Source organism: Microtus oregoni, unplaced genomic scaffold (assembly GCF_018167655.1).
Source record: "Microtus oregoni isolate MIOR12 unplaced genomic scaffold, Mior012 000065F_ref0000479, whole genome shotgun sequence".
In the NCBI taxonomy this organism is placed as follows: domain Eukaryota; kingdom Metazoa; phylum Chordata; class Mammalia; order Rodentia; family Cricetidae; genus Microtus; species Microtus oregoni.
In genome coordinates this window covers 2,517,409-2,545,134 of record NW_024543875.1, presented here as the reverse complement: position 1 = coordinate 2,545,134, position 27,726 = coordinate 2,517,409, and the positions used below count along the sequence as shown (strand labels likewise).

The 27,726-nt window shown below is 37.4% G+C and overlaps 1 protein-coding gene across 5 annotated transcripts in view; it reads left to right on the top strand.

Annotated features, from left to right (window-relative positions):
* The window catches only part of Neto1 (neuropilin and tolloid like 1), a 105,555-nt gene that overhangs the window by 58,565 nt on the left and 19,264 nt on the right, over positions 1 to 27,726 (top strand). For 3 of the 5 annotated variants that reach the window (XM_041640805.1, XM_041640804.1, XM_041640807.1), the window contains exons 6-8: positions 2,644 to 2,685; positions 2,802 to 2,929; positions 13,422 to 13,650. In XM_041640805.1, coding sequence (XP_041496739.1) covers positions 2,644 to 2,685; positions 2,802 to 2,929; positions 13,422 to 13,650 — 399 coding nt within the window. Of the gene's footprint in view, positions 1 to 2,643; positions 2,686 to 2,764; positions 2,930 to 13,421; positions 13,651 to 27,726 lie in introns of those variants that run through there. The other 2 variants (XM_041640806.1, XM_041640808.1) reach the window with 2 other exon arrangements.

Genomic DNA, 27,726 nt, shown 5'->3' with positions numbered 1-27,726 from the left:
TTTAAAATTAATTCAGGTTGCTTTGTGGTGAGCACAATTTGAGAGACATCAAAAGAGTAGAAAACTGGTTATGAGGTTCTACTTTACTGTGCGTGTAGATAATAATGTGCCATTGCCCCAAATAACCTTGAACAATCAATCAAACTTATTACTCTTACATCCAATTGCGGCTACTTGAAATGTACTTTTGATTGTTTTGTTTTGGATCATATGAGAAATTTATAATTATAGTATTCCAAAATAAATGGCAAAACAATTTTTTCCAAAAGTGTTTTAAGCCATCATTTCTATCACTGTTAATATAAAGACAAAACTAAATTTACATTTGCTGCTGTTGGCATTAATATCAACCTGATGTGGCATGGCTTATAAAAATGATAAATGTTTTCCCTTCAAACTGGAAGATAGAACAGTAACTTAATTTCCTCCAAAGTTATAGAAACAGCATGAGCAGCTGAAACTTTCTAATCATTAAGGTGATGATGTACATTTTCAAGAGATTAATTTAAGCAGAGGTCAAATGGCAAAAAGGGCATAATGAATAAGAAAAATCTAGATACCCAGTGTGGGCCATCTGAGTTTTAGATGTAAATATTTTTTGCTGTTGCTGCTGAGAATTAAACCCATAGTTTTTCCCCTGCTAAGCAAATGTTCTTCAATGAGCTGCACCCTGCAAATGTATTCTTGACTTTAATTTAGTTATTAATTTTTGAGATGAGGTTTGACTACACAGTCCTAGAGCTTACAGAGACCAACATGTCCTTGAACATCAAGTAGTTTTCCTGCTTCTGATTCCAGAGTGTTGTGATATAGTTGTGTACAACCACAGCCTATTGCAAAGCTTGACATCTCCAGAGAATACACGTGACTCTATTACATACCAGTGGACAGTTTAATGGTAAAAACAGTAATTTTACATAAAATGTAGCTGTTTTATTACAAACATATCAAGCATTTAATACATATTATTGGTAGAAAAATGAGATGCCCATTGATAATCAAGGAAGATAAAAGAAAGCATGTCCTACTGATAAATAGCTTAGTGTAAATTATATATATATACATGTATAATTATGCCTCTTTTTGTTTTCAAAGGAAATCATATACAGACATTTTCCTTGCCCCATATAACTAACAGAACTATTTTCAAATAGTTCTAGAAAAAAATGGTTGCTTGGCTAAAAATATTTTTGTTTTTATTGAATTAATGTATATGTGTAAATTCTGGTAGTGTTTATAATAAACTGAGAGAAAATAGTTGTTACGATGGTGAGCTACTGTGACCAACGCTTTGTCTCTCACTGCCAACAGACCAGTTATGTCAGTATTTAACTGACAGGAAACAAGCAATGAAAGACACTAACACAAGTACAGGGCAAGGTACATTGAGCATGCTCACCTACAAGGGCACAGGATGAGGTGCACCCATACAAAGCTGTATGTAAACTCACATGATCTTTGTATGTATACCTAAATTTGCCATGATGAACTTTTCATACTGCAGTTGATGGTCACTTTTGAGAAGTATTTCACAAACTGCTTCAAATTCTTTAAGATTTTATCCAGTGTCTCTTTTATTATATAAATATCATCCTAAATTACAAACTCAACTTTAAACTTCTCACACAAATTCTTTAATCACGGATCATCATATCAGAGCCGTCATTTTAGCACAGGTGAGAGGAAATTCCATTCAAACCGGCCAGACTCTGTGGACACAGATTGTTTCAAGTCAGAGAAATGGTCCTCATATGGGTTGTGTTTCATTCAGTTTGAGATCAGAGTTGACACATTCATGTCTGATCTTAGGGCCTCTCAGCAATGAAGCATGCATATGACTTCAGACGATCTCCAAAATAGCAAGAAAACCTACAAATGCCTCATGTATCCCATTGGGTAAACATTCTCAGATGCACTCCTCAGGCTCAACTTTGCACTTCATGGGCTGTGTTCCTACTTTACAACCAAACCCAGGAAATGGGATTGATGATGACATTTTTGTCATTTAACAAGGACAGTTGCCAAGCTTATGATGAATCAAAATTCCCATGAAGCATGCAAATAAGCAAAGCGGAACTAGTTCCTGAGACTCAGTTCACAGAGAATGTGAAAGGAGCTTAAAAAGCAGAGAATGGAGAAATACTATAAAAGCCATCATGGTATGAATCACACATGGCAGGAAAACAGGACAAGTCTTTCAGCTACAGAGAAAGGATTTTTCACTTTTCTACATGACCTTCATTCTGCTAAAATCCTAGGCAAGAATGTTCTTCAACAATTTACATAACCTTTTGAACTAGAAAACAAGGTATGTTTGTAATATGTGGGAAGAACTCAAACTATGACTTCCCCATGGATATACTTTACAGAAATATAACTTGAGTTGAGTATATGATACAGCAATGATGTTAAAGATTTGAAACAGCTCCTTTTTTAGTGAGAAAATAACAGTAGCAATATGTGGTTATATTGACATACACTTGAAATTCATGTTAATATTATCATGTGCTTTTTCTTTTATCACCTAAATTCTCCAAATGTATATGCAGGCTACTTCCTGAATAATTTAAAGGACTATTACTCAATATCATAGTGAGAAATACATGCAGAATAAAACTAATTGTCTTTTTCTCAATTTTTAAGATCCCGACTTTAAGGACCTTGGAGTATTGAAACCACTGCCAGGTTGGTAAATCAAAGATTTGATAATATCCAGAGGTCTTTGTTTTCTGTGGTGAAGTATACTTTGGTTTTATTATTCAAGCTCCATCTTTGTGTGTGTTTGGAATTTTATTGTTTAGCGTGTGAGTTTGAGATGGGCGGTCCTGAAGGAATTGTGGAGTCAATACAGATTCTGAAGGAAGGCAAAGCTTCTGCCAGTGAAGCCGTGGATTGCAAGTGGTACATCCGAGCCCCACCACGATCCAAGGTCAGTCCCAATGGTGAAACACCTACACAACAGTGCACTTGAGAGCATCTAGTTCTCATATTATCTAGTAGCACTGGGACATGTTAAACATGCCATACATAAGCAGTATCCTGTGTCTTGAAATGAGACTTGTGTCCACCTGTTTAACACGACTTTCCAGCATGAACAGAAGTATGGGATCTGGTTAGCAGGCTATATATGAACAGAAGTATGGGATCTGGTTAGCAGGCTATATATGAGTGAAGCAATTCTGCCTCTCTGGAACCTAGATCTCAGTGTCAGGCTGGAGTTCGTGTCAGGAATGAAGTTAAACGAGCTCTCCAACTGTCAGTAGACACGGTTTCAAACTAATGCTACGTCTGAGGAAAAAGTGTGAAGGGTTTATGAGACTGTGTATCCCTGGCCTGTGAGATAAAGGTGTACAAGGATGGATGTCGGTGACAGGGCCTAGGAAAGCTCGCACCCCTGTGAAGAGAGAGGACAGTTCTTCTGGAATTGTTGACTGTCTTCCTTGTAATTGTTCCGGTAATGTAGGGGGTGTATGACCAAATCCTTCAAGTCCTTCACATACAAGCACTCCAGACCTATTGTTGACCACACCAATTCTTGAGTGCTAGAAATACAATATAATGCTTTAACTGTTACGTGCATCACAGTAAATGTAACGGGTAAAACTCAGATGCAGACAAGCACTTTAAAAACACTATTTAGAACAGTGAAGAATGTATTTATCATTACAGGTCTGCCTTCAGAGCAACTGTAAAAACAAAAATCAGTACATTTTACAGATTTCCCCTTTATCTTATTTTTATTCTCATTCCCATGCATATGACAGAGTTCTAACATGACTGGATTTGAATTTATACTGACTATTCATTGAAGAAAATCAATTCCTGGTTTAATTAATTGGTTTAATGATACTGGAAAGCCCAGAACATTATTATCCAATGAAAATATGATGGGGGGGGAGCAGGATGGAAAGATGGCTTTATCTGTGGAATGGTTGTCTTGAAAACATATGGACCTAAATTTAATCCCTTCAGACAATATTTACAGTAAGACCTACTGAGGCATGGGGGTCCAGGAGGCAAGTCTGTGAGCTCTGGGGCTCTGTGGGTTTTTCCAGAGATTACCCCCAGTGTTTAGTGGTATCAGAAAAGCTAGGAAAAAGGGGATGAGACTGGATTTGAGTTTCAGAAATAAAGCATTATGTGGGAAGAAAGGATACGCATGCTAACATGAGCAGATGCCTAAGTAGAGAGAAGACAGAGAGTCTAGGACCAGTGAAGGGACTATTAGGATAGAAAGATACCACAGAATTTTGATGGTGAGATATTAAGATTGAGCAAAATATAATCCTCTTTTGCTGTTGTGTGTGTGTGCGTGTGTGTGTGTGTGTGTCTGTGTGTGTGTTTTTGAATTTGGAGTGAGTTGGTTGGCCCTTCAATAAGTACTTTTGCCTTTCCATTCCTGATTATATTTCTTGCCCATTTCTTCAAACAGGTAGCTACAGAACCTTAGGCATGATGAAAGAATGGTCTTGCTCAGAGCTCCGATAATTATACATCTCCCTGTGTGGGAGCAAGTGTTTTGAAAAGTCTTTGCTTTATAACAATTTAGACACTGCATTTCTCTTTCTTTTGTTCTTTGAAAATTGAAAGGTGTTTGTTAGCTGAGACTGACATCACAGACCTGTGATTCTGTCTGCTCAGCTGGAAGGCAGAGGCAAGATGGCTGTCCTTTCACTTCAGAGTTAGCTTAGACTACAGAGGGAGTGATTTTGCACAGCTAGACTGGACATTTCGTGACACCCTGTCTCAAAAGTAAAAGGATAAGAGAGCTGTGAAGTCAGCCTGGTGATAAAGCACTTCTCTAGCCTGCGGGAAGCCCCGGGTTCAAACCTCTATATCAAAAGATATTTTATAAAGTAACAAATTAATATTTGTAATGCAAATTCATAAACACTTGTCTGGATAATCAGAGAGCTAAATTTATCTTACATACAATTTGTGGATTCTCAGTAGAGTGCTTGTTTTTCTTCACCTTAATGAATGGAGATCTTTTTGAAAAAGCCAGCTTTTGTGCACAGGAACCGTAAACACAGCACCTTGCTCTCTTTAGCAGCACCGTGTCACTTCGGTATTAAAGTGGAGTATAAACACACACCTCCTTCTTCCAGCTGGCAGATAATCTGTCTTTTGTATACTTCTAGAACAATGCCTAGTGCACCTGCCTGTCACAGAATCCAGCAGTGGGTGACCCAAAGGGGACACTGCCTGCAGAGCTGAACCGAGAGGGTTCTATTGTAACAGCCTTTTCTGTTCAATTAGAGCTTGAGAGGACAAGAAATGCCATTGAATGCCGTGGAGAAAACCAAAAAGCAAGGTTTCCTACAGTTGTGAACTTCCTATTTTTATGGATAGTATAGTGATTTATGAGACTAAACTATCAAAGCATTGGTCAAGATTGAAATGGGTCATTGTAAATATTTGAATGACTCTCTCCTGACCCTGCATAGTAAACAGTTACACAGATAAAGAGTTTGCTTGTTACGATTAAAATTTATAAACAATGCTTTTTGCTTCTTAGCATTTGGCAAAAGGATATGTACTAATATCATCTTTATTAATGTAGGGGATCCTGTAGTTAAAAATGTGATCCGCCATCATTTCCAAGGAAAGCCAGAGAACAAATAACGTTGGAAATCCATTTCATTATGGGCCATTTACAAATAGAATAAAATAAGCAGGGTCAGGATAATAGAGTTATTTTTGAGTTAAACATGTGGGGTATAAACACACTTCCTTCTGTGAACAGGCTTTTGTGTATGTGAAGATTCTAGAACAAGGCCGTAGGAAAGGAATTAATGTGTCAAGTTTTAGATCTCATTCAGAGAAAGGTCACCTGTCGGGAATAATGAAAGATCAAACCGTGGTAAGAATTTGAACTTGAATTCCATGAGGGCTGAACTTTAGGTATTTGTAGATAATGACTTTAAGTGGAATGGCAACACCTGCACAAAATTGGGCCATGTTCCATTCAACTCTGCCTGCAGGAGGACCTTTTGAGTCCTATAGGGAGTGGAACTATCAGAAGGTGTGGCCTTGTTGGAAGAGGTGTAAGTATGCCACTGTGAAGGTGGACTTTGAGATAGCATAAATGCTAAGCCAAGCCCAGTGAGACAGACTACTTCCAGTTACTTAAGACAAGAACTCTCAGCTTCTTCTCTGGTGCCATATTTGCCTACATGATGCCTTGCTTCCCACCATGATGGTAATGGACTAAACCTTTGAACTGGAAGCAAGCCACTGCAATTGAATGTTTTCTTTTATAAGAGTTGTCATGTGTTAATGGAGTTTTCTGTCCTACCCAGTCCTGCAGTTGTTCAGTCCCAATGAAATACACAGAGGCCTACATTAATTATAAAGTGGTTGGACTGTTGGCTCAGGGTCCTTATTAACTCTTTCTTACATCATACATTAACCCATTCTTTTTATCTGTGCTAGCCACTTGGCTTGGTAGCTTTTTCGACGAGGCAGTCTTATCTTGCTTCCTCTGTATCTGGATGATTCCTTCCTTTTCCCAGAATTCTCCTGTTCTCATTGCCCTGCCTCTACTTTCTGCCTGGTCACCCCAAATATACTTCCTGCCCCTGAACTGTCCAGTCACAAATAGCAACCACAAAAAACTCGCTGCACACAGGCCTTTATACTGTGGTTCAAATATTAAGGTATCCAGTGGTCTTGAAACGATGAATAACATATGTCAGAACTATGGATGACTCAAATTTCATTTATTGTAATCAAGTTTTCTGTTGAGTCTCAAATAATTGCCTCAGGACAAGTTTTCCATATCACCACGACACGAGAGGAGGAACTTCTGAGCTCCTGGTATTAAAATATCTTTGTCAATGTGATGTTTGGTGAGTTCAGCTAAATTTACTTGTTTTGCATATAAACTTGGTGCTTTCTTCCATGTTAGTGCAATTTGGAGAACAGATACCCCCAGAAATGGTTTCCATGTCTTGTTCAGTGAATCATCCTGTCATTTCCAACTCTTTATGAGTGAACACATCAAAAAGAGGAATACATCAAAATGATTCACTGAGAAGAGATCTGACTGTTTCACCAGAGCTCTACATTATTCTGTTTATCATTTTCTCTTTCCTTCACCAAGGGACTAGAGAGTTTCTTCTTTCTTATTTTATTCATTTGCTACCTGAAATAACTCTTTTGCATGGAATCACTATGTCACAAATCTTATACACTGACTCTAGTCATAGTGACTATCTTGCAGTTTTTAAAATGAGAATGCTTCATATTAAGGTGTTGTTATGGATAGCAAGTGAATATGCACACTTAGCCTAAACCCAAGCTTGTGGTAAAAAGTGAAAGTTCTCAAAATAATCAAAAGCATAGATGCAATAGATGATCAATGTTTGCTTCATTTATTTTTATACTATTTCATTTTTAATTATGCATTTGTGAATGTGTATGCATTAATGTGCATGTATGTATATATTGTATGTGTGTGCGCACACACAAACTCACATGAGTGCAAGTGCCCTCAGAAGCCAGAAGCAGAAATTAGATCCCCTGGAGTCACCAGCAGTGGGTTCTGGGAGCTGAATTTGGGTCCTTTGAAAGAGCAAAAGTTGCTTTTAACCCTTGAACCATTTTTCCAAATGTTGGATTAATTTTCAAAGGAAATTAAAGAAAAGGTCTAGCATATTACACTTAAGATAAATACTCAACACTGAGTTAAAAGGCTCATAAATCATAAATTAAGATATTTCTGTATTTCTTTTATATAAACAAATATCTAAGGTTATTCTCATTAAAATATGCAATGACAAGGGGTTTGGGTCAATATTTATAGGAGGCTGTTGGAAGTTGTCCTTCAAGACCAGTAAGGTATTTTTAATATCTGCAAGGAGAAATTTTATACGGTAGAGACTGTAACTAGTAAGGAAAATTTTGATCAGATTTTTTTTTATTGAAAAAATTTAACTTACAGATGGACCCATCTCATTCCAGTGAAGCAAATGTCACACCCCTACACTTTATTTGCCTATTAAAAAGAAAACCTGAAGTTCTAAATAAGCATAAAAGCTTCACAAGTGTTCATACAAAACCTGTTAAAGGCAGTTGTGTAGTTCCTTCATAGACAGAGTTCCATGTGAAATAACAAAAGAACTTTGCGATATAGAAGTAAGTTAAAGGCAGGTCCAGCCCATCACTCTTCATCAGGAACATACGCCAGTCAGTGACTACATGGGTGCATAGACAGCGCAGAAGGTCAAATGTGAAACGCGGGTCCAGTATGTCAGCTGACTTTCTAACTAAAGCACTACCTCAACTTTAAATAGTCCTAATTTTAAAGTTATTTTTTGAGATAGTCATTTATTTCAAAGGGGCACATTTATTATCTCTGAGGTTTTTTTTTTTTTAATTCTTCAGCAACATATTTCTGAGATTCTTTTGTGAAATTGGAAAGACCTGAATTCATAGGGGTTTTCCCAATTTGCTTTTATTTTGTTAAAATTTGTTTTCCTCCTTCATCCTGCTCCTGTTCTGAAGGGGTAGACAGGACATTTCCTGTCTCTTCCCTTTTTTGTCTGTCTCTCTCTTCTCTTCCCCTCTCTCCTTTCCCAACTCCCTCCCTTCCCCTGCTTAAAAAAAGAACACTTAAAATGGTTTTCCTCAAGTAGATTACTTTCCCTCTGAAATATATGTCACATGAACATTTTCTAAAAGTTTTCCTTAAGACTACATAGAACGCCATGAAGATACTGAGTAGCTTGGTGTCAGGCAATCTGAAGTGCAAGTATATACAAGGCTTTTTCTCCTGTGTCACTCGGAAAATGTGACCTGACTTTTCTAAGTATCAGTTTTCTTTATCTTCAGCAGTTCTTGCTTTAATCTGTTTCTGGACTAATCTGCTGTTGTTGTACTAATGTGATGTTGCACTAATCTCTTGTTACACTACTCTGTTGTCAGAAGCTGTGAAAATATATTAATTCGTGGCCAAGAATGATGTACACAGACTCGTTTCTAATAATAACAAATTACTATTCCAGTCTGTGTTTCTGCTTGCAGAATAAGAATCTGGGAAAGAGCTCAGGCGTACTATGCCCCTGAAGTCTCTGGATTTGAAAGGGTCAAATGAAAATGTGCTTTTTTTTTTCTTGTCTTGATTTGGTTAATCATTTTCTTTCACTATTATTCTTTCTGCAGATATATATTTAGCTGTTGTTGTTGTTAAACTTTGTAACACTATTGATATTCATGGCCACTTTATGCTACATTACAAAAATAATGGAGTGTGACGTATCTCCTATTCTGGCTGGTAAAACTGTATGTTTTTCCATTAAATTTGTATGTTCTTTTGAGAGTGATGAAATATGCCGGGCTTATTGCTGAGCAGTTTAGAATATGTGAATATTCTGACTTTTTCGTGCATGTATCATTTTTGTTATCTTATGAAAATCGGCAGATTCTCATTTAATTTTCATAGGGCTTTCAGATTACTAACTATTATTCAGGACACTGCAAAGCAGCATGATGAAAAAAATCTAAGAAACAGAGCTTATGATTCCTACTTCAGGCGTTCACATTCATCTGTTTAGTCTCTTCCCCAGCTTCCTAATAAAGATCATTTGAAAAACACCTTCTTTTAAAAAGAGTTTCATCTGAGTATGGGAAAGACACAGTGATACATATGTCAAAAATTCAGATTTATGTTTGTTCCATTAATGTTATTTATGATTTGAAAGTGTCATACTGGTATAGATGTGACTTGTTCATAGCCACAACTCATTTTCCCGTTCTAACTTTCCCCATAACACCCCCACCACACCTTCCCAACTTCATGTCCGCGTTCTATTTATTTATGTAAATTTTCTGAGTCCACTTGCTTCTCCATACATGTGAATGGGCATTGGATCATCCACTGAGGTGTTTTGATGGACATATACCTAAAAAAAGAATAACTACTCCTATCCTCAGATGCCATCAGTTGCCAATAGCTCTTTGCATGGGCCTGAGTCTTGAGAGCCCCACATGCCCATGTCCATACTGGATTTTCTTAATTGACTCGATCTTGCTTAGAACTTATATAGGCCTCTGCTGCTGTGCGTTCATGTATACAAGGGCCATGCCACGTACAGAGAACAGATTTCCCATTACTCTTCTGAACCCTATAGCTCAGATACTCTACCTGCCCCTTTCTGCAATGTTTCCTGAGCCTGGAAGGGGGTTGGGGGTGTACGGATGATTTTTCAATGACCGAGCACTTACAGAGACATTTAGCGCTTGGAACAGAAATGTTACTTAATTGGCCGTTATCCACAGCAACAAGAAACTTCTTTGACCAAGGGGGGGGGGGGGAAGTCCCACAGATCTACATATACAAATATTTAAAAGGCAGCTTGACATGATCATTTGGAGAAAAAGAAAACCCAACATATAATGGTGCTATTGGTTCTCTTAAACCTCTGGGTACCTAATCCTGGACTGACATTGTGTCCCTGTGCTTATTTTGGCAACCAAACTGAGCCTGCCATATTCTTTTCTTGAGTATCCAATCTTTTCTTCCTTCCTTGTTCCCTTCTATTAGATAACACCACAACCCACCTGGTTTTTAAACCTGAAATGAAGGTACAGTTTTCCAAAGTTCCCTTTATCTGACTTGTCTCAATAACAACCTTTTAGCTAATCTGTCCTCACATCTGGAGCGTAGCCTTCTAACTCGTCACACTTTTATACAAGTTTTGTCCCCACTAAACCACCTTAGCCGTGTAGGCAGGGGAGGTCTTTTGCAAAAACAAAGTGACAGGACTTGGAAAATTGGGAAGAGGAAGTAGATAAGAACGTCTTCCAGACTTTTCCCTGAACACTTAAATACAATATATCCCTAGAAAAGAAAGCAGAAGAGGACAGAACTTTTAGAGAAAGATTCCCTGCCCTCCTTTGGCTAGCAGGATCTTCAGAAACCCAAGCACTTTTTTAAAACAGTTGTGCTGTCCCCAAACAAAAACAAAACAAAATTATACCTTCTTAAGCTGGACATTTCTAGAATACTGTAGACAATTTCAGGAATTTATTTTGTTGGGGAGAATAAGCTCCACATGGATGATGGGAGTAGTAGTTAATATTTATTGTGAAATAACACAAAGCAATGACATGGACATGGTAATAGAGGGTGCTTCCTTTAACTATGTGTTGTATTGGTATTGATATGTCAGCTAACTTAAAATTCATCCAGGGCATCTGGAAACTTACAGAAGTCCTACATATGAAGACTTTGTTGTATGAAAATCAGAGTAAAACTCCAATTCTCAATAGTTGTTCAATTTCATTCACATCCTCATAACTTTTTACTTGTTTTTCCCTCTCAAAGTTTTGTCATGGTGATCTGGTGTGAGTTACCACAGCTCATTTCCAGCTCACATAGGTATAAAATATATTGTCATATACTTTATATACTTTAGATCTCAGTCATAGTTTTTTGAGAGTTGTGTTAAACAATTCTTACTGTTGACGGTAACCTGTGTGCATAATCATTATTTATAACACCCAAAAATGCCGGGTGTATGGACAACCCATAAATATATGATGAATGCTGAGCAAATGAAATTAATAAAGAAAACGGAAGTTGTAGTTAGTTGAATAGAGAAGAAGTGCCATGGGAAGCGTAGTTTAAAATATGTTCAATTCTAATCGAGCATGAAGGGTATGAAGAAAAAGGCTACAGTGGGAGGTTGTTTTCTGGGGATATACTAACTGAATTCAACCTTGAGACACACTGGGAAGAAGTTGCTACAGTAAGGGACCAGTTCCTCCAAGGGAAGACTTGCTGCTCCTGCAGCACAGAACTTGGGGTTTGGAGAAAGAAACACAGTCCTGGAAGGAAAAGGGAAGACACTGGCCTGAGCAAGGCTCCTCAATGTTTGTACTGCACCTCAGGTGAGGGCTTGAGGTGGAGGCGTGGGATCACCAAATTTGTACTCAAAAGTGTTATGTTTACCTGGAGAGACTTGGAAGACATGACAGAGACTGAAACTGACAGACACACAGATTGTTTAGGAGATTGCTAAAATATCTTGTTTTAGGAGACAAGGCATACAACTGAAATGTAAGAGACTCTACAGGGTCCAATGCCTATTTCCTAATAACACACAAGGACAATAATATATTTGTATTTAACTGAAATAGTGAAACTTTAAACTTAGAATAGAATAGACATTCCCAGATATGTAGAGAAAGTTGCCCCACACATTCCATAGTTTTTTGAAATAACAACAAAAATGAATATAGAAAGACGAACGTGAACTTAAAATAAATGTACACCTTTGTATGCATGAAGTAAGTCTAATTTAAAAAGAATAGCGTATAGATGCTCATGATTAAAAAAAATAAAATGTAAACAAATAACTGGTGTGTTCAAAGGAGGTCAGTTTTATTCATATATCATTCTTATTGCACATTCACTAATTTGTTTCACTTACTTTTTGTGTATATAATCCATAGTTTCACATTCTATCTTGCTGTCATGATTTACCACATGTTGTGAGAGCTTCATTCCTAACTTACTGTTATTTAATTTGTGGCTGTGAGATTGTGGATATTGCTAAGTGGGTGGATTGAAGAACCAACAAGTCTTGTAGCCTGATTCCTACTGGAACCAATCACTGGTGGTTCTGAGTACACTTGGAGGAGTCAGGCAATGTCACTTCACGATGAACCATCTTTGAGGAAGAGTGTGGACAGTGGGGCCAGAGGCTTCACATCTCACTTGTTAATTATCCTCTTGAGTTGCCACATCTGAGTACATCCGCATATGATTCACAAAACAGTTGGGAGCATTTAATGATGACATAGGAATTGGTGTCAATGCACATTGTATTCCTTAAATGCTAATTTAACTTTTATTTGTGTAGATTTAGTTAAGTGGCCTGATTTTAAGTATGATGAAAATAGCTAGACTGGCGTTTTAAAATGTTTTGGTATGCTACACCACAACACTGAATACTTGTGATCTAAACAGGCTGAAATCAAAAGCTGTCTTTCACTGTTTTAATGTAAATTTTCCTTTATATAAAATTTTTCAAAACAAAACAAGAAGGCGCTTGAACAAGAGTTCATAAAGAAATATTTAAAGTACTTCCATATATAAAGCTAAGTAGTGTATAAGTTTTGAAAGCTAATATTTGATTTCTGATACATCACGGGATGACATCAGATCATCTGGGAAAAAAATACTTAGCTAAAGGAAATGGTGCATTTAAGTTTTTCTTAATAGCATACTAAGACTTGAAAAGAAATATTAAAGATAATTTGCTTTGCACGAGTTTGTTGCCTGTGGCCCACACGGGGAAATAATGAGGTTGATTGCAATCACGGCTGTCTTGTGAGGCTGGAAAGAAAGAAGGAGCTCCTAGCTTTGCTCTGAATTTGCGAAAGGAACAGATTGTTTTGTCTTTGTTTTACAGATTTACTTACGTTTCTTGGACTACGAGATGCAGAATTCAAATGAGTGCAAAAGGAACTTCGTGGCCGTGTACGATGGAAGCAGCTCGGTGGAGGACTTGAAAGCCAAGTTCTGCAGCACCGTGGCTAACGACGTGATGCTGCGCACAGGTCTGGGGGTGATCCGCATGTGGGCGGACGAGGGCAGCCGCAACAGCAGGTTTCAGATGCTCTTCACCTCCTTTCAAGAACGTAAGGCTGCTTTCCTTGACTGCTTGTCCTTCAGAAGTGTCCCAGGCTGCAAGGCTCCTTTGCTGCTAATGGGATTTTCTTCATGCAGCTTGGGCACAGTGGGGCGTTTCCTAATAAGTGGCTAAAACCAGTGAGGTTCCTTTCCCCTCATTCTGATGCAGTGGGAGCTACATATCACATTCTGAGTATTTATTTCCGTATATGCATCAGAGCCTCGCTTGAACGAGTGCACGCTCTTCCACTGGGAAATGATGGATTTTGTTTGCCTTCGGTTTAGCTCTTCCCAAGAATATGGCGGTGATGCTGCAGCTTCTGATGAAGCTTGAGTTTAAATATCGTTTTCTCAAAACGCCATAATATGTTTGATATGTTGGCTTTAGTAAGTTTCTGGTGCAGTCTCATTTAATCGGGACAGGCTCGCTACTGCAGAGCTACAGTTAAAGGGAAGAGAGGAGTGCTTGGGAAGACAGAGAATCAGGGGGAAAATCAAACGATGTTTAAGTGATATAATATTTAAAGTTATTGCAAAGTATATGTTTGCTTTTTAATTTTTTAATTTTGAAAACTACAGTTTAATGAATAATGAGCTGTCTGAATAGAAATATTATGACATTCTTTGGAAACATAGGCTATTTCATGGTACACGAATATAAGCAAATGAAAAATGCCAAGAAATTGAGTTTTAAATGGGAAAAGCCTCATATTTTGAAGCTGTGCATCTTGTTTGAATAGAAAAGAGAGAAAAAGAGTTCAGAGCCTTCTAAGACATCTCTTGTTATAAACAGCACTGGGTCCCCAGATTTTTAGGGGCAGAATTGTGAAAAGTTTTAGATAATTATTTTATAAAACACACAGTTACCTTTGACTTTAAATTCCTGTCTAGTTATGCAGCTGGTGTATTCTGTATCACCAGAAACCTTGAAGGTCACTTGATCTTTCTAAATCGTTCCATGGACTTTGACTTAGATTTTGTGCCCAGCTGTTGGTTGTTTATGCATGGGGAAGGCTCTGACTTCTTCTCAGTGGTTGACTGAAATGCTGGAGGTCTTGGATCATTATTTCATGGTGATATTTAAAAAGTAATCTCATATTTTCTAGACTAGAATATGGGAAATTTTTAGTGCAATTTTTGGGGCTCGTGTCACATGACTCAGTAACATTTAGGACAGTGCTCCTTCTAGAGTCTTCTGTTTAAAAGTGTTAATAGCAATTTATATACCTTGTGGAATACAGTTTGGATGAGATCTATCATCTTAGAAATTGTGTTTACTATATGTTATTTATATAACACATTATACATTTGCCCTATGTAACATGATATTTTGAAGAATATAAGGATGACGGAACTGTTGCACCTAGTCAATGATGATATATTTTTCTCTTATAAAATGCTAAGAAATTTGGATCTTAAGAGCTCAGTCTGGTGCTCCTATTTGGGTCTCTATCTCTATCTCGATCCATCGCCAGATGAAGGTTCTAAGATGATATGCAAGATATTCATCAGTATGGCTATAGGATAGGGTCATTTCAGGTTCCCTCCCCTCAGTTGCCCAAGGTACTATCTGGGGACATCTTCCTGGACACCTGCGAGCCCCTCTAGAGTCAAATCTCTTGCCAACCCTAAGGTGGCTCCCTTAATTAGGATATATATTTATTTGTTCCCGTGTCCACCCTTCCTTTATCCCAATCATCCCATTCCCCCAAGCTCCCCCAATCCTCCCCTTCTCAGGTTTCTCACCCCAATTCCCCTTAGCCCCAGAAGGAGGGAGAACATGAAAAAGGAAGTCAGGACCACGAGGGGTGCTCCCACCCATGTGACAGTGGAACTGATCTATTGGGAGCTCACCAAGGCCAGCAGGACTGGAACTGAATAAGCACCGGATGAAACCGAACTTTCTGAACATGGCGGACAATGAAGGCTGATGAGAAGCTAAGGACAATGGCACTAGGTTTCTATCCTAATACATGAACTGGCTTTGTGGGAGCCTAGCCTGTTTGGATGCCCACCCTCCTGGACCTGGATAGAAGTGGGAGGACCTTGGACTTCCCGCAGGGCAGGGAATCTGGACTGCTCTTCATTCTCGAGAGGGAGGAGGAATGGAGTGGGGAGGAGGGGGAGATGGGGAGGGGAGTTGGGTGAGGGGCAATGTGTGGGAGAACAGGGAGGGAAATGGGAAATGGGGAGGAGGCAGAAAATTTTTTCAACAACTAAAAAAAATAAACAAAAAAAATGAAGAAAAAAATGCTAAGAAATGATTAGTAAGTAGTCTCACTACAGAAAGAAATGTTTAGGTAATCGTCACAATAATATTGATGTGCTAGAATTAACTGTGCTGTTATTTGATGGTTTCATATTTTCAGTTACTGTTAAGGTTTGTGTAATATGTGTGGTGGTGTCTCAGAACACTTAAGTGGCAGTCAGAGGACAGCATTGTGGAGCAGATTCTTTCCTTTTAGAGAGCAAACAGATCATCAGGCATGTATAACAAACACATTTTTAGGTGCTTAGCCATCGACCTAGCCTCCAGTGTGAGGAATCTTTTGAATATTCTTTTCAATTTGGAATCATAACTCACTGAGATCCCCTATCTAATTTATAAATAAATAATGAGGTGGCAAACTACTGTGGAATCTCTTACATATCATGAAAAATATTCAATTTTTATCTATTGCACTGTAAAATTTAATACGGATAAATGAAAAATATATTGCCAAATTTAAAATATCCTCTACAATTTAAGACTTTACTCAAGTGCAATATGAGCCAGTAACTTCATGTTATGAGGGAAACATGGTTAGCTGTATAATTAAAGGACTTGCAATAATCATACAAAAAGGTGTCAGGTGCATGGGATACTACAGTGATCAAAATGAAAATTTTGTATTTTACCCTTTGGCATTTTTATGGGTAAAATAATCCATTGGAAAGCTTGAAAATATGTGGGATAGCAGGAAATTTTAACAGTTAAGGTCCCTTTTACCTCTAAAATTGATTATTGAATTCTGTGGGTATTTAGGAATCTGCATGCATGTAAGAATTGTAGATTATGTCATGCCGTGAACCTACTACATAAGTATAGCTGAGAGAAAATAAAGCTTTTTAGTTCCTGTGATTTTATGGACTATTAAAGCCATTTAGTGAATAACTGTATTAATTAACAGTCAGTAGGATAAAAGATGCTCCTTCAACATTGAGGGAAGGTCCACTCAGCCGGTTAAGTTCTTCCAAGGGAGAGAATGTTTGCTTGTCTTTGAATGAGGGGTATTATAATAACAGTTTCTCCAGTCACTGCATTCATTTGAAATAAGCTTTCGCTAAAGCCTTTGTGTGCAATCTGGGATATTTAGCCTGTTATATTGAATAATCCCTGTTGTTGCACATACATGGTCAGTTTGTCCAGGGAAAGTCTGGTGATTTCTATAAAGCCTTCAAATTCCATACATTAAAAAATCTAATATACAATATGAAGCCTTTAGGAAGTTAGAGTCTTATAATTTGATTAGATTTCAAAGACAAACAATCACTAATGGGCCTGGGCTTCACAGACAGCGTCCTCAGGAAGCGATTCTTCCCATTCTCCCCACCTGTGAGCACCCAGTGCGGTGTTTTCCCCTCTCAGCTGATTGTCACCATGTACCTACCATGCTGGTACGTCAGTCTTGGATTTTGCAGATTCTAGAACTGTGCAAAAATAATGCATTGCTACAAGTGACCCAGTTAAGGCTGCATTTTATCATAACATCATAAGAAGAAAGAAAAGGCTATTTACATAAAATATTTTAGAATTAAAGAAAATATTAAATATTCTTAAATATTTTATCATGGTATTTTGCTTTTCTTCCTTCATTATTATCATTAATAATTGTATTTGTGTACTGAAGGGAGAAGTCATTATTCCATGAACTGTGTATACTGCTTTATTTATTGGAACCATGATCTACTAGATAAGGTATAGGAACTATAAGCAAATAAAAAGTGAGCTTCTACTTGAATTAAGTGGTTTAGAATCATTTGGGGAAAGTTCTTATATAGGCGTCAAGATGACTCACTGAAGAAGCTTCAGGTTTCTCACCTACCATGGCTTTATGCCACCTAAGTTTGGCAACAGATCTGGAACTGCATTGTGAATGGCGGGGATGGCTATAGTTGCTTATGTTTATAGGGTATTATTCTGGCGTCTGTTGCTCATAACACATGTAAACTGCATGTGTCACAAAGAGACAGATGTAGAGTAGTGGAAGTGCAGATTGCATGCCTGTTCTGGTCATGGATGAATTGTTGACAGTGTCTGAAAGTGGCAAAGTGAATCACACGGCAGTGAGCAGAATAGACATCACCTGTGTACCGGTGTGAGAGTGACCAAACAGCCATGTGTGTGGACATTATGTGTGATTAAGTGTGTGAGTTTCTGCATGTGCATTGCCTCTCTCCTGCTTTATATGGGGCTTCCTGGAGTGAATAATAGGCCTCTACACTGATGATTAATTCATCTTCATGACCTCGCAGAGACTCAATTCCTAAGACCCAGTTCAAATAAATAAACCTTTATCTTCTAAATACCTTACCATAGACACTAGACCCCAGTATGTGTAGACAAATAAAACAACAGCTATGGGTATACATATTAGTTTTTGTTAACGACAAAACACATAATGTAATTATATGACCAAACAAATGTGTACCTGACAACAAACATATTTAAGGTCTGTATATTTAGACAATCATCAATCATCTCCAGAATGATAGGGTGAAGAAATGGAGACTTTGCAAGGTGACTGTGGGCATTTCAGTCTTACCAAGTGAAAGTGCTGGGAAATCTGAGTTCTCTGCTACACACCACCAGAGTGGGGGACTAGAGATGGAGAAACTGAGCCCTCACGAGACAACTTTGCTGGTGCCTTGATGCCTGAGTTCCCTACATCGAGAACTCTGAGAAATGCACTTCTGTTGATCATAGACCACCTAGAAGATGGTAGATTTTTTTAGGGTTCTCAAATGGACTACAGTCAAGTGCTTGCAGGAAGATAAAATGCATTGCCAAGTCAAAGCGGGCTTCAGAAATCATCTATCACATGTCTTCACATGGTATAAGCTCAAAACCAGATAAATGTCCAGAGAGGTTAGTCACTCTTCCCTGCACGGTACCGTCTTGTTGGTAACATGCTAATTGAATTGAGGCAAGGACTGAACATCTGTTCATAACATAATGTTACTTTGCTGCCTTTGAGACATTCTGGGTTAAACATCTCTTTGTATAAAGAGGTTAATGATGGCAAAGGTGATGATATTGGGTGATCAGTTGGCTCAGTTCAAAGAAACTCTACATGATTTTCATGTAATTGATACTTTGTCCCCATTATGTGCAAATTCTGGCCGAAGAGCACACTCATCTGTTAAAATCAGAGAGCACAGCATACTACCTTCACATAACTATTAGACATAAGTAAAATTAAAATGACCACAGTCTGCAGGATCTACCATTGTGATTTACCAATATGACGACTGATAAATACCAATATATACATGTTTAAATTATCAAACATTTTTCTCATCTGAATTAATCACAGGAAAGGGGGAAATGAGTTTATCGTGGGGACATGGGTTCCTTGTCATATCAGCAGATGTTGCAAGCAAATTATTACAAAGTCAGTCTTACATGACCTTCTCTATCACAGAAATAATATTATTGCCCATAGGAGACCCAAGATCCCTCAAAATAGAAAGGATTTCCCTACAGTGAAGGCTGTGAAATGTGAAATCACGCTCTGTAGCCAGCTTTCATGTGGCAGAAGGAATACTCACTTCTTCAGCTGCTCTCACTCTGACCAGAGATGACATAGAATTGTGGCAAATGTTGCTGTTTGTGACAGCTAAGCACCTTGTTAAAAAAAGCACACCCAGAACAAGCAGTGTAGAGTTGCCTCCATGTTTGGGAATTAGACAGTACATTCAGTTAGTTCAGGAATTAGAAAAAGTACCTCTATACTTATCGTGGAAAATAATTCTGGGTCATTCTTAAATAGAACATTTAATGATAAATTGAGTTTTATCTTAATGACTTATATCAAAGTTTTTCTAATAATACAGTTTAATATATTTATATCTCTTTCCATAGTCACTGACTATTGAGGAATCATCCAATTAAAAAGATTATATTTAGTATTTAACTTTGACTATATTTATTCATAACAAATCATGGCAGGATTACTGATTTAACATTAATATAACATCAATATGGGAAAGCTGAGGACCCTGGTGTATTGCACCTGATCAGGGTGAGTCACCTATTGCTGTTTCAGAGCCATTCTTGCTCTGGGTTTATGCATGAATTCAGTAATGGGAATGGATGCATCCCATAAGCCAGGACAATTCTCACTTCTAGAGAGCTATTTACTGTTCTTCTCCCATGGACAGCTTTTGCACATTACAGTACTTGATTGGTGAGCAAGAAATGTGTGTTGTAAACATATAAGCAAGTAAACGATATTTTTAAATACTGGACACTTTCAGATTATATGTAAATTATTTGTTTGCCCCCAGGACACAAGTGCCACTATTGCACATTGCAAGGAATCCTTCAACTGATTAAATGCTAATGACAATGTGGTATATGTACATGATATATATGTACTATTGAGATGTAAACCAAAAAGAAATTATGAAATTTGCAGGTTAATGGAAGGACTTAGAAAAGATTATATTGAATGGAGTGATACAACCCCCAAAGATGAATTCTGCATGCTCTCTCTTATCTATAGTTCTAAGATCCAAAACTTTTGATATGAACATATAACCTAGAGTAAGAGCAAGTATCATGGTGATAGTTATGAAATAATAACATAATTTCCCTGAAAGATGATGTTAGGCACAATGACAGACCTGGGGTCATTACTGAGACCTAGAGTGACTATATTCAATCTGTTCCAACAATTAAATATCTGAGTTGTAAAAAAGATATGCCATAAGTTGTGATTATTCTAAAGTATAAATTGGTATGTTAGTGAGGTAGATTTTAATATCACACCACTATAATTTGCTGTGTTTGAAGTAGATTAAGAGCACTTTATTAATGTAGGAAATATTTACCATGTATGTCATACAGAAACATAAATACCAGATGGCAGAGATTTAAATATCAACAGTACATAAAATATGCTGAAAATTGCTGAATTTATGTCCTTTTTTGGCAAGTCTTTCCAACACAGACACAAAGCATACATAGGTAATAAAAATCATGATATTTAAATATATGATACTTAATAGTTGCATTGATGAAAACTTTTATAGGTGAAATGCAATGAACCGGTAAACAATGGTCAAGATAAATCCTTGTATTTAACCCCGTGAGAAATAAGAATGTAAGAATGCAGTAAGAAAATGATGATGACTATTATTAGAAAAGGTTAAAAAAATCAAGAAATAGTTAATCATAAATTAGTACACATAGCCTTCTAGGTGGGAAATGAGCCTATATATAGCAGCAACAGAAGGGTGTGCATTCAGTCGTGACTTAGGATTTTCATTTATCAGATCGGTTTAGAATATTAAGACCAAGAGTGTTTGGAGAAAGCAAAATGTGGTGGTTTGAAAGAAAATAGGCTCTAAAGGGAGTGGCATTATTAGGAGTTGCTATCTTGTTGGAGGAAGTGCGTCACTGTGGGGGAAGGCTTTGAGGTCTTTTTGCCCAAGCTTTCCTCAGTGTGACACTCAGACCTCTTCCTGTTGCCTGAAAGATGTAGGACTCTCAGCTACAGCAATAGCACCATGTCTGCCTGCTCTCTGCCATGTCTTGTTGGTGTAGGAGGTCCTTCTTTCTATGTGTTGTTTGTCTTGGTTAATGAATAAAGAAACTGCCTTGGCCTTGATAGGGCAGAACTTAGGTAAGCAGGGAAAATTAAACAGAATGCTGGGAGGAAGAAGGCAGAGTCAGAGAGACACCATGGAGCTGCCAGAGTCAGACATGCTGAATCATTGCAGGAAAGCCACTGGCACTTGGTGATACACAGATTAATAAAAATGGGTTAAATTAAGATGTAAACATTAGTCAGTAAAAAACTAGAGCTAATGGGCCAAACAGTGTTTTAATGAATCCAGTTCCTGTATGATTATTTCAGGTGTAAGCTAGCCAGGTGGCTGGGACAAACAAAGAGCCCCCGCTCCTTTTCAAAATCTTGCCATGATGACAATGGACTGAACCCATGAACTGTAAGTGAGCCACCCCAATTAAAAGTTTTCTCTTATAAGAGTTGCCATGCTCATAGTGTCGTTTTACAGCAATAGAAGCCCTAAACAAGACAAACTGAAGTGAAACCTTTTTTACTTCTATTGGGAAAACATGTTTCATAAGGGACAATCCAACACATCAAAACATGTACCACAACATTTTAAAATACCTTTTAATATTAGCTAGATTTATACATTAGCAAATCCTATGTTTAAAACAATGAAGATTGGAGTTGGAAAGATGACTCAGTGGTTAAGAGCCCATACTACTATGGCTGAGGATTCAAAGTCAGTTCCCAACACCCATACCAAGAGGATCACAGCTACATGAACCACCAAGCTCCAAGAAGTCCTATGCCTGCCACGAATGCGACAGGCAACTGCATTTACATGTGCAAATATGCACACACATATGCATAATTAAAACAAAATGTAATATTAAAATAAAATAAAACAAATTATATAATGTGAGGCATTTCTTGTTTGCTTGTTTGTTTTAAAATGAGTTCTTGTTGGCCTGAAAATCTATGTAGACCAAGCTAGTCTCAAACTCACAGACATTTGCCTGATTTCTGTCTCCCAAGTCTGGGATTAATGACTTGTACCACCATTGCTAGCCCAAATGTGATTTTCCTAAGTTGGATATTTAAATGGTTCTGGGAATGCACATGCTCTTTATTAAGAAAATAGGATAGTTGAGAATTGTATCAACCTATGTTGACCATAGGTTACTAAAATAAAGCAGTTAACAAAAAGCATTTACACTATACACATATTCTTGTAAATACAATGGACAAATGTTTAACATGAAATTTCTATTATATATCTAGCACATATATGATGAAAATAATAGAATTCAGTTTTTACTAGTTTGAGAATTTTTTTTCTTTTCATGGAATGTATGTTGATCTAATAAAACATTAAAAGCTAAAATTAAGACCTTCTGAAGGGATTGATTATATTTAGGAAAAAGAGATTACTCATATAGTTTCTATGGGAGAATAATTATTATTTCTTTACAATATCAGAAACAATCAATATGACTCTAACTGTGCCACAACTTAAGTTATTGCATTGCTACACTATGTCTCAGGTAGAGTTATGAATTCTCCACAGTGGAATCTCCTTACCCCTTACCTCCCAATGGACACTCAGATAATGACTGACTGTGTGAAAAGTTCCAGTGGCTAAATCCTCATTCTTACAGAGTCCCTGACCTAGTTAGTGGGGTTTTGTTTGTTTGTTTTATGTTTCTCTCTCTCTCTCTCTCTCTCTCTCTCTCTCTCTCTCTCTCTCTTTGGTAAACTTGACAGGAGCCAGTGTTATCTGGAGAAGAGGAACCTTAATTGCTGAAGTGTTTCCACCAGGTAGTTTGTAGGCAAGTTGGGGAGTGGGGTGTTTCTTAATTAAGTTTGATGAAGTCAAGCTCACTCTGAGCTTGCTGCCACTCCTGAGGAGGGCCTCAGCAGAATAAAGAAGCAAGTTGATCAAGACCTGGGGAGCAAGTTAGTGTGCAGTACAGTGTTCCTCCAAGGTGTCTGCCTTGGTTCCCAGCTCCAGGCTCCTGCCTTAAGTTCCTGCCCTGACTCATCAGTGATCAACTGTGATTGGGACATGTAAGATACACGAACCGTTTCTATGTTGCTTCTGGTCCTGGTGTTTACCACAGCAGCAAAGACATTAAATTAAGACACCCCCCATCTCTGAAATTCCCCCAGTCTCTCAAAATTGATGGTCTAATTATTATTATTGGGATGTAACTTGGTAAGATGTGGCTATTTATCTTACCACAGTTGATGTCTTTCTCTTTTGATTTTTATGTAACCGAGGAGTTCTTTGCTGAGACTATGAAAGCAATAATGAGTCGACGTGAAGGCTGTTTGTGTCCAGTGTTAACAAATTGTGGTATATCTAAACACGTGCCCATTTTCATAAATTATGACCATGTATTCCTTTTTTGTTTAAAGAAACTATCTTTCAGATGAAGTAATCTGACTATTGCAAAACAACAATTAAGCAACCTCATATGGGTAAAATGGTGGCAAATGGGTTTGTGCTTATAATTTAAAAATTAATGTCAGACAGTTTCAGAAAAGGAAGTCTCCAGTGAGCTATTTACAAGGGGGTTATTGTTTCGACAAAAGGTGTCCTAGGATGATGAATATTTAATATCATATCACAATATGAGCTAGGTACGCCCACCATTTTGTTATGAAGAAGGACTAGACTTGTGCATAGTGCACTTTCCAGACAGTGCAGTCAACACCGGAGAGTAGGTTCTGCAGGGAAGCAAGGGGAACTATATAAAATTACATAATCTGTGAGTAATCAACCCTCTCTTCCAGATTTTTTTCCACCTTCCCCTTCTTGTCCACTCAAACCTTTGCTTGGGTTCAACTGTAGCATAAAGAAATTTAATATTTGAAAATTATTTGTAGCAGACTCTTAATACTGACATGGTCATTTAGCCTGCATCACCTGGAAGGTTCTAAATGCATAGGTATGTGGAATAATAATATATACTAATGAGTACTTTCAGTTTTTCAGGGAAAAGCAATTATTTTTATTGAAATAAACTTACCTTCAATTTTTGTTCATTGAGGATCTCACTTTTCACATTGTAGAGTAATGTAGACTTTAAAAGAGTGTGAGTTCCTGAGAGCCTGGGTATGAGACTCAAAGCAGCAGTCACATAGGATTTTAGGCTCTTTGGTAATCATATATATCTCTATATCTATCTATCTATCTATCTATCTATCTATCTATCTATCTATCTGTACTTGGAGACTTTGCTTTTGTTTCCGGAATTTCACATCAATAATCAGTTGCTTTGATTTTGATTTTACATTCATTGTAGTTTATATTTATCGGTGAGAATGAATACAATCGGATTGCTACGTGGGGGTAGGAGATTGTTGTCTTGAACTGTCAGCATTTGCAGTAGTCCAGTCACAAGCTCAAGACAGCTCGGCCTTTTAAGACTTGGCACAAACCTTTGTTTACTGCAGGTCCTTCTCTTGGAACTTGGAGTGTTCAGAAGCAAAGCCAAATATTGTCCCTTTGTCAGAACAATATGTCTAAACTAACCAGAGTCTGCAGACACGCATAAATCAGTCACAAACCAAACTCTGAACCAAATGTGCAGGACCTAAGAATAACTCCAGAGCAAAGCCATCCAACATCCTCCTCATTATAATTTCCATGTCTAATTGCCCACAATGAATAAATCATCATGCAGCTGAGTCAAAGCAGACGTAACGATGGCATAAAAGTGGACAATAATTCCTTGGAGTGGAAACTGAATTAGGTGTCTTGTGATGTGGTTCACATCACAAAAAAGGAATGAAATTATCTCCACCTGTGGAAGAGAATGTGTACATGGGCTCATAACTTTCATTCCATATTACAGTCTTCAATGGGAAGTTTATCACAAGTTTTGCAGGGAGCTCTAATAATTGTGTGATATTAAATTGAAGTTTGTAAGCAGAATTTCATCCAGTACATAGATTCAGAAATATATTTATTTTCTAAACCTGAAAGCTTTTGTGAACAATCGTGTCAGAACACAGAGAGTTTTGAAAACATTGATCTTTTTCAAAACCTATGGAAAGATGGTAAGAGACATGAAGAGAAGGTGCACAAATCTATACCTGGAATTAGTCTGGTAAACATTTTTTTCCATTAAAATATCATTTATTCTTAACTGCAAAATCTACAGGTCATTTTAGTTTACAATATGATAGCAGAAAATTTTTATTTGAAGGACAAATTGTGACAACAATATTGATGGTTTGATGTGTTTATAATTTTTCAAAGACTTGGTTGTGCAGCAGCTAGGTATTTAAGGTTTTTCTTAAGTTTGAATAAACAGAGTTTGGCTGATCTCCTTTCGAATAAAAAAAAAACATTTCTAAGAGTTTTCTGGTGAAGCGTTTGGGATGTGTTAAGTCCAGAATTAAGTGTAGAGTCATACAGCATGCAAGTAGGAATAACAGCTTCCTTTTCCTATGTGCACCATTCTTCCCCTTTCTTTTATTGCTCTGGCTAATATTACAAGTCCTGTAAGGAAAAGATGTTAGTGGACAGAGTGTCCTTCTCGTTCCTCATGTTAGGAGTCTGTTCTCAGTTCTCTGGCTTTGGCATATTCAGCCTTTGTTATGTTGAGATACATTCCTTCTATTCCTAGCTTCTTCAGAACTTTTATCATGAAGGAATGCAGAGTCCTGTCAAAGGCCTGTCTACATCAATGAAAATGACCAAGTTAATTTGTTTCTTTAAATATGTTTTGAGGTATATTACATTTATTGAATCATATATACTAATCCATCCTTGCATCTGGGAATGAAGTCATGTTGTCCACAGTGTTTCACTTTTGATGTGTTATTGAATTCTTTTAGCAAGTATTTTTCTTTTTCTTTCATCTTCTCCATCAGGGAAATTGCTCTCTCTCTCTCTCTCTCTCTCTCTCTCTCTCTCTCGTGTGAGTATACATGTGCATCTTTATCTGGTTTAGATATTGGGTTAACACTGGCTTTACAGAAATGTGTTTGATCCATTCAGTCCAGTCACTGATGAGCTTAATTAGTTGATCTGTCTAATTTCTTTATATCTTAATTTAATTTTGGTAGGTCACATATGTCTAGGAATTTATTCATTCCTTATAAATTCAAATGTATTGACATATAATTTTTACAAAGTATGTTCTACTAAGCCTCTGGATTTTATAGAATACCAAGAATATGGTTAGGGGAGAAGGAAGGATTAAAGGGTGGGAGCAGTCACAGTATGGTATGTATTTGAATGGATATGTCATTACGAACCCAACCACTTTGTGCTATAAGAAAATACAAATCAATTAGCCAAGGATAAAATGAAAGGAAAAATTGAGTGAATGAAGGGGATCTAGTGCTGGCTGGGAGGAGAAGGATGAATATGAACGTCCCTTTCCAGGACTCTATTCAGTCACATTCAGTCAGCGTGGTAATTAGAATTCCAAGTTGAGAATCTGTGAGGGAATTGGAATGCTCAGAGCAAGGCTGTTTCCCAGACAATTTTCACAGCCCAGTGGGAGTCCTGAGTCAATGGTTTAAGCTCAGGCTCAGTACAAATTGATGGGGTACTGGATAAAAAGGAAATAGTGGGAAAAGGGAAGCCATCTAAAAAGACCTCAAAAATCTAACCCAAGATGTTTCTAAAAATTGCCATAATGGGCTGGCAGAGCATAGGAAATCCTCTTAACAAAATTAATCATGATGAGCATTGAATGAAACCAACTGAGTTTTCTATTATGCAAACCTTTGTGTGTGATAAGAAATCACTGTGTATCTGTCAACCAAAACAGATATAAATCAAATGGACATGTTTATAACAATGTGGAACTTCTCTTAATTTTTCATCCAAAACAACAATCAAAGAGAATCAAAATCATCTTGAACATCAGAAAGATTAATAAGCCTGAAATTCTAAGGAAAGTTTTAATAAATCATTATCATCAAGGCTCATAATCGCTTAACCCAAGAAATAATAAGAAATTTAGGGTCTGGCTAACCTCACTCAGGATAGTGTTTTCTATTTCCATCCATTTGCATGCAAAATTCAAAAAGTCCTTGTTTTTTATTGCTGAGTAGTACTCTAATATGTATATATTCCATACTTTCTTCATCCATTCTTCCATTGAAGGGCATCTAGGTTGTTTCCAGGTTCTGGCAACCCAAACAATGCTGCTATGAACATCGTAGAGCATATACTTTTGTTGTATGATAAGGCCTCTCTTGGGTATATTCCCAAGAGTGGTATTGCTGGGTCCAGGGGTAAGTGAACATGGGATGTACTCACTCATATTTGGTTTCTAG